At 40.3% G+C, this 12,113-nt stretch overlaps 1 protein-coding gene across 2 annotated transcripts in view; it reads left to right on the plus strand.

Moving 5' to 3' along the window:
- The window catches only part of LRRK1 (leucine rich repeat kinase 1), a 119,520-nt gene that overhangs the window by 34,613 nt on the left and 72,794 nt on the right, over positions 1-12,113 (plus strand). For both annotated transcript variants that reach the window (XM_088024966.1, XM_088024967.1), the window contains exon 3: positions 5,293-5,456. In XM_088024966.1, the coding sequence (XP_087881092.1) occupies positions 5,293-5,456 (164 nt within the window). The remainder of the gene's footprint in view (positions 1-5,292; positions 5,457-12,113) is intronic.

Raw genomic sequence — 12,113 nt, forward strand, 5'->3', positions numbered from 1 at the left:
TAATACTAACTATTGGCATTGTGGTCTTTTTTCTTTCAATGTAAATACATGTTAACCCTTCTCTTTATAATTTCAGGAAATTAAAAGGAGTTGGCAGATTAAATTAAATGTATGTGCATTAGCGGATGTTTCCCCATAATGTCCTCCCAACAATTTGATTGCACTAGAACCCCCAGCTCTCAGCATCAGTGACAGTGGACATGCGTTGTCCACGCAACCTAAGAAAATCAGATCCAAAACTGAAAACACCACAATATTAAAAAATATGTAAATAGAATCAAGCAGAGTCTTGGTTCTGATTACATCATTTACTGCACATACACTGCATTATTTAAAAGTCAAGTTAAAGTAAAATCCCCCTTGTAATTTTTTAAAAAGATTTTATTTATTTATTTGTCAGAGAGCACAGGTAGGCAGAGTAGGAGGCAGAGGGAAAGGGAGAAGCAGGCTCCTCACTGAGCAGGGAGCCCTATGAGGGGCTTGATCCCAGGACTCCAGGATCATGACCTCAGCTGAAGGCCAGCGCTTAACCAACTGAGCCACCCAAGTGCCCCCCGCCTTGTAAATTGACATGCACCCTAATCCCTAGTTTCTGCCTTCTCAGTGTCACTTAACTGGGACTGACGGTGAACTGTTTTTATTTATGTTCCTACAGTAAACAGAAGAGGTCACTTCATACTTGCTTGTACACACACACACACACACGCGTGCGCGCGGGTGCGCGCACGCGCGCGCTTGTATTTTACAGAGATAAAGGAAATATTTGTTAATTTTGAAAGAGGAGCAATGACATAATTAAGTGCCTCTTCTGATGGATGCTACTGCTGTTGATTCTACCCTCTTCTCGAAACCTGCCAATGCCTTCCTCCTTCCAGCCAGCTCTCTGATGTCCCAGGGTCTCTGACGGTAAATAATTAATGGGACTGTTAGCGTGTGATGGGGAGCGAAGCTGCCTTACTCACAAGTGCAACCACTTACACACTAAGCCGTTTTCTGATTCCTCTTTGCAAAAAATACACAGCCAAAAAAAACCCAGTAATCTCCACTCAGACACAGCAATCTTGCTTTGGTGTTTCAGGAATGATGCAGAGCGTGTGTGATGCTTTATCCACTTACATGGATTTTCAGAACGGTTGCCTTTGAAAAAGTGAAAGTCATGGCTTAGAATGAGCTGTAAAGACCCTGAATGGTTTCAAGGGCCTTTACTGTAAGCAGATTGTCTTTGCCTCTCTACAGAGCAGGATTTTTTTTCTGCCCTGATGGTGGAGCTCATTCAGGATGCCATATGGTGGGCCCTGCATTTAGGGTATGATATTTTGATTCACTTCTCTCTACATTTTCTTACTAAAAATTTTAAACATAAAGTTGAAAGAATCGAACCATATCATCCATTACCCACCACCTAAAGTCTACCATTAACATTTTCTAAAATTGCTCTCTCACGTTCTATCCATCTGTCCATCCCTCTATTCATCTGTCAATCCAATATTTTCAGTGCATTTCAAAGAAGGATCTATATACTTCACCCTCAAATTCTTCGACATTCATATTATTGGCTACAGTTCAATATTGTTTATAGCAATTGGGGATAAAATCCGTATAGAGCAAAATGCACAGCTCTGCATTAGACCGTTTGATAAGTTTTGACAAATAACACCAATGTAATGAAAAAGAACATCAGTTTCCTCATGCCCCTTCCCTGGTAAACTTCATGCCTGCCTCCGGGAAGAACTATACTGATTGTTTTTCCCCACCCATCGATTAGATTAGAACAGCATATAAACGGAATCATCTTGTGCAATCATTCTTTCACTCAGCCTTATGTTTTGAGATTTCCTGTCTCTCATTTCGTGGATCAGTAGTTCATTCCTTTTTATTGCTGAATAGTTACTAAACCACAGTAGTCGTTAATCTGTTTTTCTGTTGATGGACACTTGTGCTATTTACAATTTGGAGATACTATGAATGAAACTGCTATTAACATTCTTCGATAAGTTTTTTAGACCTATTTCTCTTGGGTAAATATCTAAGAATAGACTTGCTGGATCATAGGGTAGCTGTATATTTAGTTTTATAAGAAACCATCAGACTTATTTCCAAATGGTTATACCATTTTACACTCCAACCAATAAGATATGAGTGTTCTGGTTGCTCCATATCCTCACCAAGTACTGTAAGTCTTTTTAAATTTTAGTAATTCTGCTGGGAGTAAACTGGTGTCTCCTTCTGGTTTTAATTTACATCTCCCTGATGACTAATGATATTGAGCATTTTTTTAAAGATTTTATTTATTCATTTGAGACACAGATACAGAGGGAGAAAGAGAGCATGAGCAGGGGGAGAGGCAGAGGGAGAGAGAAGAAGCAGGCTCCCTGCTGAGCCAGGAGCCCGATGTGGGGCTCAATCCCAGGACCCTGGAATCATGACCTGAGCCGAAGGCAGACGCTTAACCATCTGAACCACCCAGGTGCCCCTGTGTTGAGCATTTTTAATATCTTCTGCTGTTCCAATCTTTGCCCATTTTTAATTGGGCTGTCCTTTATTATTGAGTTATAGGAGTCTTGTGTATTTTGGAACCATTCTCTCCTTTTTTGGGGTGGGGGGTTTATGTTTTGTAAATATTTTCTTCCAGTATATAACTTGCTTATTCATTTTTAAATGGTAGACCAATCTTTTCATGAGTAGAAATTTTAAATTTTGGTGAAGTCTAATATAGCAAGTTTTCCTTTCATAGTTATTGTTTTCTGTGTTCCATCTAAAAAACCTTTGCTTACTCTCAAGGCATAAAGATATTCTCATGTATTTTCTCTAGAAGTTCCTTAATTTTAAACTTTGTGCTAGGTCCATGATCCATCTCAGGTTAATGCTTGTGTGTGGTAAGAAGTGGGAGTCTGGGTTTCTTTTTATTCATTGTGGATGTCTAGCTGTTCCAGCACCATTTGTTGAAAAGACTGCTTTTCTCATTATATTGCTTTGGCACTCTTGTCAAAAACCAATTGGATGTACAAGTATTACAAATATGGGTGTATTTCTCAACTCTCTATGCTGTCCCATGGATTTTTCTGTCTATACTGGTACCACAATGTCTTGATTACTGTAGCTTTTTTTTTTTTTTAAGAGAAAGAGAGCATAAGTGGGGAGGGGCAGAGGAGAGGAGAGAAAGAATCCCAATCAGGCTCCACACCCAGTGCAGAGCCTGACGTGGGGCTCGATCCCACAACCCTGAGATCATGACCTGAGCTGAAATCAAGAGTTGGACACTTAACCCACTGAGTCACCCAGGGGCCCCCTGATAACTGTAGCTTTATAGTAAATCTTGAAATCAGGTGGTGTACATCTTCCAATTGTCTTCTTTTTCAAGATTACTTGGGATATTTAAAATCCTTTGAATTTCCATACAGACTTGAAGATCAGATTGTTAATTCCTTTTTTTAATTAAAAGATTTTATTTATTTATTTGAGAGAGAGATAGCAAAGCACAAACCAGGGAGAGAGGGAGAAGCAGGCTCCCCACTGAGCAGGGAGCCCAAGGTGGGGTTCAATCCCAGAACCCTGGGATCATGACCTGAGCCAAAGGCAGATGCTTACCTGACTGAGCCCCAAGGCACCCCTAGGTTGTTAATTTCTATCCCCTAAAAGCCTATGAGAATTATGGTTGGGATTTTATTGAACCTATAGATAAAATTGGGAAGAATTGACATGTTAACAAATATTGATTCTTCTAATCCATGAACATGGAATGTCTTTACATTTATATGGGTCTACCCATCTTTTGTTAAATTTGTTTCTAAGCATGTAGTTTTATGCTTTTGTAAATAAATTTTTTTTTAATTTTCCAAAAGTTAGCTGCTATAGTGTGATTCACTTCTGTGATAAGAATATTTGGAAGCCAACCTTGCTTAGCATTATTTTCACATGAGAAGAAGCTTCTTTTTTATTCATTTCTTCAAAGAGGCAACAGAGATGGAGGGGGTTCACCCCAGCCTGAGAGCTAGGGGACCAAAATTCTGTTCAGGTTTGCCTTTTACTGACTGTGTGGACTTGGCCAAGAATGGTTGGAATCTCTCCCTATTTCACTCAACACAATCAGAACATAACTCCTCATTCTTTGCAGTCTTTTAAGTAGCATTTATAGAGGTAAAACTTTTAACTCTGGTTCACTTACGCATTTGGAAATCTGGTAGAAGCCTTGACTTTTCTCCTCAAAAAAAATGTACACACACACACACACACACACACACATGCACACATGTGCGCACATGCTCACACAGCTTTGTGTCCAATTTAGGATGTTCAGGCAACCTCTGAAACCTGCTTATCAGCCACAGGGTCCACAAAACCCCTATTCTAAGGGGCGAGCTCAGTGAGGGTAGGAGCTGACTTCCTTTACGTCTGCATCTTCAGCGCCCAGTACAGTACTCGGCCTATCACAGCTGCTTGGTGGATGCCCCAGCATTGCTGCATCATGGCCTCCTGCAAAGCTGACCACTCCTCCTAAGTAGCACCAGGTGCTCAGTTGTCCTGGAGCAGCCTGGACGATCTTCCACCCAGGACAGCCAGTGTCCACTACTAGAGAACAGCAAGATACTGACTGATGGCTGAGCCACATTTCAGATAACCAGAATGGAACATTTCAGATAACCAGAATAGCAGAGTCAGGCGATTTCTTAGGGACACCCTGGACCAGTCACACCAGTGGCCCAAGGGCGTCCCAAGGCCCAGAGTTTTATGGGACTGCCAAGATCATAATGTGGCATATTTGTGCGAGGGCACATATGGATGAGGGTTGCTGATTCTAAATCCCATGCCCTTAGTGGGGTTTTCTAGGCAGAGAGGGGATAGATTTCCAAATCCCTAGTATTAGGCCTTTATTTCTTCTACCACTAGATACTAAGTCCCCATGAGGGAAACAGCAGGGGGACAGTTTGGCTGGACCATCCGCTATATCACCAAAGCCCCAGCTTTTCTGTTGCTGTCAGTGAGATTAGCCTGGCTGTTCCCAGCCAGACAGCGGCCCTAGGTGTCCTGGACCCCCTCCACTACAGCAAGGTGTGGCTGCAGAGACAGCCTGGCTGAGCACCAGTCCCACACAGGAAGTCTCCCCCCCAGGGCTGCCGGTCCCGGGGTCTGCTGTCCTTGGTGACACCAGCATTATTTCAGGGCCACCCCTTTCTCTTCCTGAAGCCTCAGATTTATGTCCTAGAGAGCACATCCTGATCTCCTCTCCAGTGGTCCCCATGAGCAGCCCTGGCAAGTGATTGTGACATTGTGTGTGTGCTTCTGTCTACCCAGGCGCTGAGGACATGGGCAGCAAACCATCCACACCAGGCAGTGACCCCACAGCACAGTGCTCTGGGACAGAAGGCATTCATGCTGCATACAAGCAAGGAAACCCCAGCAGGGCCCGGCACCTGCTCAGAGAGGCTTGCGACGAGAGTACGTCCCATCTGGAGAAGGTAGGGTTGATGCTGGCTCCTCCAGCCAGACTGAGGATCTGGCCTGGATGAAGGTTACCACTCAGATTATCTCCTTGTTATCATCATAATTATAATGGGGATTTTTTTTTTTACCTCCTTTCACGTATAAACTCATGGGTGCTGGTCCTTTCAAGCCAACTTCTCAACCTGCCACCATCTATGCAAACCCTTTCACCTTCCCAAAGGACAGGGGAGGCATAACTGAAATGTGAACAACAAAAGGCCTATCTGAAGGTTCAGCTTACTGTATTCTTTTACCCTTCTCTTCCATTATAAAAGTAGCACATGCTCAAAAAAAGAAAACTTAGAATTATGTAAAAGTAGGGAGGAAAATAAAAAGAAAGCAACCATATTCTTAATGCATCCAAACAGTCCCATGTAACAATTTCGTTATATTTTCTCTCCATCTGCTGATCTGTGCATGTGTTGTTTCTAATACAGATACGGTCATATTGTGTATATAGATTTGCATGCTGCTTATTCTTACATAATATTATATCAAGCATTTTCCATCTGATTATAAATTCTGTATGTGCTGTAAAAGGAGAAAGGTTTTTACACTTCACTTTAATTGATAAAACATTGAAACCAGTAGACTTTGTTAAGCTATGTACGTAATACCTAGAGCAACCACCTTAAAAACAATACAAAGAGATACACTCCAAAACACTATTGACCAATCAAAATGTATTTTTAAAAGATTTTATTTATTTATTTGATAGAGAGAGACATAGCGAGAGAGGGAACATGAGTGGGAGAGGGAGAAGCAGGCTTCCCACTGAGCAAGGAGCCCGATGTGGGGCTCGATCCCAGGACCCTGGGATCATGACCTGAGCCAAAGGCAGACGCTTAACGACTGAGCCACCCAGGCGCCCCCAAAATGGAATTTTAAAAATGTCTCAGAAACCACAGGAAGGCAGGGGGGAAAAAATCAAAGAGCAAACAGAAAATGAACCAAAAAATTTCATGACAGACTTAGATTTAATATACAAATAACTATATTAACATAAATAGTCCAAATACATAAACTTAGAGAGATTCCAGAATAGATTTAAAAAACATGAGCAACAAAAAAAAAAAAAAAAGAAAGAAAGAAAACATGAGCAAGTATATGGTGCCTATGAGAAACTCACTTCAAATAGGCTATATGTAGGTTGAAAGTAAATGGATAGAAAAAGATATACCATGAAAATATTAATCAAAAGAAAGAAGGAGTGGCTAAATATCAGGTAAGGTAGACCTGTCTGATTTTAGTTCTTTTAAATAAGGGAAATTACCATGGACAGAGAGGATATTTCATAATGATGAAGGCGTCAGTCCACCAAGAAGACATAGCAATCCTAAATGCACATGCACCAAACAACAGAGCTTGCAAAATAGTGAAACAAAAACTGATATAACAGAAAGGAAAATTAGATAAATCTGCAATAATAGTTAGAGAGTTTGACACCCTCTCTCAACAAGTGATAGAACAACCAGGCAAAAAATTAGCGAGGATACAGAACTTAACAACACCATGAACCAGCAAAATTGAACTGACATTTATGAAACATTCCACACAACAGCAGAATGCATTCTTTTCAAGTGTCCACAAAACATATCTCAAGATAGACTGCATATCCTAGGCCATAAGATAAACCTTAGCACATTTAAAAGAATTAAAATCAGACAGAATATGTTCTCTAACTTCAGAGGAATCAAATTGGAAATTTATAACAAAAAGCTAATAGGAAAATCTCCAAGCACCTGGAAACTAACCACAAACTTTTAAATAATCCATGGGTCAAAGAGAAAGTCTCAAGGGAAATTTAAAAAATACATTGAACTAAATGAAAACGAAAATGTATGTCAAAATTTGTGGGATGCAACTAAACCAGTGCTGAGAGGGAAATTTATAGCACTAAATACTTACATTAAAAAAGAAGAAAAGTCTCAAAGTAATAATCCAAACTTCCACCTAAAGGAACTACAAGAAGTGCAAAATAAATCCAAAGCAAGTGGGAGAAAGGAAATGCCAAAAATAAGAGTAGAAAATTAATGAAATTTGAACAGAAAAACAATAGAGAAAATCAATGAAACAAAAGGTATTGTTTTTGAAAAGATCAACAAAATTGACAAACTTCTAGCAAAACTAACAAAGAGAAAAGAGAAAAATCACTAATATCAGGAAGGAAATAGGGAATATCAGTACATACCCTGCAAATATTGAAAGGATTCTAAGGGAACAATATGAACCACTTTACACACATAAATTTGACAACTTAGATGAAATGGACCAATCCTGGAAAAATAGAAACTATAACACATCCAATATAAAATACATAATTTTAATAACCCTTTACCTATTAAGGAAATTCAACTTATAATTTAAAACCTCCTGAAAAGAAATCCACAGACCCAGATGGTTTCATGGGAGAATTCTACCCAATGTTTAAAGCAGAATTAATACCAACTCTACAGACACTTTCCAACACTTCTGTGAGTCCAATCTACCTGATACCCAAACCAACGACAGTACAAAAGAGAAAAGTTCAGACCACTGTCCATCATGAATATAGATGCAAAAAATCTTAACATATTACAAATAGATTTCAGCAATATATCAAAAGAGTTATACACCATGACCAAATGGGATTTATTCCAGAGATACAAGACTGGGTTCAGTACTCAATAATCAGTCAATATAGTCCTCCATTATTAATAGACTGCTATGGACTGAATGTTGGTGTCCCCCCAAAATGTGTATGTTGAAAATGTGATGATGTTTGGAGCTGGGGCCTTTGGAAGGTGATTAGGTCATAAGGCTGGAGCTCTCATGAAAGGGGTTAGTGCTCTTATAAAAGATCCCATAAAGCTCCCTAGCCTTATTCTGCCACGTGAAGATACAACAAGAGATCGACCATCAGGAAGAAGGCTCTCACCTGACCAGGCCAGCACCCCAAATCTCAGACTTCCAGCCTCCAAAATGTAAGAAATAAATTGTTGTTTTTATGCCACTTAGTCTGTGGTATTTTGTTATAGCAGTTTGAATGGATTAAGCCATAAACTGAAGAAGAAAAATCACATTATCATATCACTTGATGCAGAAAAAGCATTTGACTAAATTTAATACCCTCATGATAGAAACTCTTAGAAAATTAAGAATAGAGGGGAACTTCGTCAACCTGATGAATAGCTACAGAAACCTACAACTAACTTTATACTTGATGGTGAAAGAGTGCTTTACCCCTAACATCAGGAATAAGGCAATGATATCTACTGTCAATATAATACTAGCAGTTTAATTTGAGAATAATTATACATAATTATATTCAGTATATTACTGGAAGTTCTGGCCAGTGCAGTAAGGCAAGCATAAAATTCTTAGCAGATGAATGGTTGAACATACAATTGAATATAATATAATATAAATATAAACTGTAAATATATAAAATATGTAATATATACTACAAATATAATATAAATATAATACTAAGCATTATAAAGAAATTCTTTGAGAAAGGGGAACCCTCCTACACTGTTGGTGGGAATGCAAGCTGGTGTAGCCACTCTGGAAAACAGTATGGAGGTTCCTCAAAAAGTTAACTGTATGACCATACGTAAGAGCTACCATATGACCCAGCAATTGCACTACTAGGGATTTACCCCAAAGATAAAATGTAGTGATCCCACACCCCAATGTTTATAGCAGCAATGTCCACAATAGCCAAACTATGGAAAGGGACCAGATGTCCATCTACAGATGAATGGATAAAGAAGATGTAGTATGTATATACAATGGAATACTATTCAGCCATCAAAAAAACCTGAAATCTTGCCATTTGCAATGATGTGGATGGAACTAGAGGGTATTATGCTAAGCAAAAAAGTCATTCAAAGGAAGATACTTAACATGTGATCTCACTCATATGTGGAATGTAAGAAACAAAACAGGATCACAGGGGACGGGAGGAAAAAATGAAACAAGACAAAATCAGAGAGAGAGACAAACAGTAAGAGGCTCTTTTTTTCTTAAGATTTTATTTATTTGCGAGAGAGAGAATGAGAGACAGAGAGCATGAAGAGGGAGGAAGGTCAGAGGGAGAAGCAGACTCCCTGCTGAGCAGGGAGCCCGATGTGGGACTCGATCCCGGGACTCCAGGATCATGACCTGAGCCGAAGGCAGTCGCTTAACCAGCTGAGCCACCCAGGCGCCCAAGAGGCTCTTAATCATAGGAAACAAACTGAGGGTTGCTGGAGGGGTGGAGGGTAGGGGGATGGGGTAACTGGGTGATGGACATTAAGGAGGGCACATGATGGAAAGAGCACTGGGTGTTATATAGCACTGATGAATCACTGGATGCTATCTCTGAAACTAATAATACACTATATGTTAGTTAATTGAATTTAAATTTTAAAAATTAAAAAAAAATATGAAATATACCACCACTCAGATGGATCTCAAGGGCATTATGTTGAGCAGGAAATTTAAAAAAAAATAGTCTCAAAAGGTCACATTCTGTATGATCCCACTTGTATAACATTCTCAAAAAGACGAAATTATAGAGATGGAAGAGAGATTCATGGTTTCTGGGGTTAGTCATGGTGGAGGGCAGTAGAGTGTAACTATAAAGGGGGGCTCAAGAGAGACTCATCTCACAGTGGAGTAATTCTGCATCTTGATCATGGTGGTGATCACACAAATGTATATACATGTGACAAAATGGCAGAATGACATACCCACATTATACTAATGTCAAATTACTGGTTTTGATCTTGAACTACATTGTGTAAGCTGTCATCGTTGGGGGAAATGGAATTACAGAAACATGGATGCCCCTCAGGAATGTCCTCGTGACTTCCTATGAATCTCTATTTCAGAGCAAGAAGTAGTAAATTAAATTTAAAAATAAGTGAAGTATAATTCCACTTTAATAATATATAAAAACTGGCAATGGTGTTAGAAGTCAGGATAGTGGTTATTCCAGGTAGGACAGTGACCGGAAGGGGGCAGAAAGGGGACTTCTGGGAACAGATAATCTTGCGTCCCTGGTCCGAGTGTCCATCACACGAATGTGTTCCCTTTGTAAGAGTTCATGAAACTGAACACACAATGTGTGTTCTTTTCTGTAGGGTTGTTATATGCCAATAAAAGTAATGAATGAAGTGAAAACATGTGGTTTTCAACCCCTGTGTTGATATGGATGAACACATTCTAGAAGGCTATGTAAGAGCAGTTTCCTTTGCAAAAGGGCGTTAGGAAGGAGAGGCATGGAGCGAGGCCTCCTTTTTATATTATACTTTTCTATGCTGTTTGAATGAAAATAAATACATGCTATGGAGCCTCTGGGCTGTCTCTAGCCAGGTGCCAGCCTGACCCTTCCTGCCCTCTGGTTCCTCTTGGCCTCTGGGTTAGTTCTTTGTGGCATCACCACTTTGTGAGGATGGGGCTTTTAAGCCTCTTATCCACTAGAGTCTAGACAACTGTTGGTTGTTTGTGGTGAATCATTTAATCAATCCCTGTGGCTTTTCTCCCTAATGCAAGTGCTTTCCTGGAATGGCAGGCCTAGGGGGCCCCACCCTGGGCAGATGGGCAGGCCAGTGGGTTTTTCTTTTCTGGTCATATTGAATGCATACCTCACATGGCCAGCTCATTCACTCCACTTACACAACCCGGGCCTCCCTCCAAGTCCCACATTTCCTGGGAAGTCTTGGACAGAATGGAGCCTAGGCTTCGGTTAGACAGACCCCAGTTCAAATCCTGGATAGTTCTGCAGACTGTAAACTCCCTCCCTCCCATCCCTCCTCACCCACAAGATGGAAACACAGTGTGAAAATAAATAAAGGAAACCTCATTTAAAATGGGAGTCTGAAAAAAAATAAAAATTTTTAAAAGTAAAATAAATAAATAAATAAATAAATAAATAAATAAATAAATAAATAGGAGTCTGGAAGCCCAGCAGGGCAAGTTCTCATGCATTTCCACTCACCTTAAGAAGCAAACTTTGCATTCCCCAGGGAGGAGAAGCTTACTTTCCATACCCCAGCAGGAGGCAGGAAGAATTTTTCCTTGCCCAGCAACAGCCCAGCCAATGGGAACTCAGGAAAACACCCTCCCAGCTTCCTCCTTTCCCTTACAAAAGCAAGCCCCTCCCTTCTGTTCTCCAGACTTGCCTATGGTTCACCCTAGTTTCCTTGCCCTGAATTGCAGTTCCTCTGCTGTTCCCAAATAAACTCACTTTGCAGGTAAAATAACTGGCTCTTCTCTTTTTTTTTAAATCAACAACAGATACAGTCCTCTTAAGACTGTTATCAGGATGAAGTGTGACCATGTAAATAAAATGTGCCATGCAGCATTTGGCACATGATAAGAGCTTAATATATCAGTTCTCATCCCTGGGATTGTGTTGTCCCATCCCTGCCCGTCTCACCTGAAAGTGACTCCTAATACACCTGTATTAGGAGTAAAATATGCTTGCTTGTGGCTGTTTGATGCAGATTCCAGACTCACCTGTAAACTCATGAAGGTCACAGACTGCCCCTGGCATCCTCACACAGTAGGTTCTCAGTAAATGCCAACGCTGGCACAGGTCGCCTCATTCTAACGTGGATCGATTCTGCATCCGCCTCCTTGAACCCTGCGGATGCCCAAGTCCA

Source organism: Eumetopias jubatus, unplaced genomic scaffold (assembly GCF_037043125.1).
Source record: "Eumetopias jubatus isolate StellerSeaLion01/CBP00866 unplaced genomic scaffold, mEumJub1_p1.0 scaffold_7, whole genome shotgun sequence".
Classification (NCBI taxonomy): domain Eukaryota; kingdom Metazoa; phylum Chordata; class Mammalia; order Carnivora; family Otariidae; genus Eumetopias; species Eumetopias jubatus.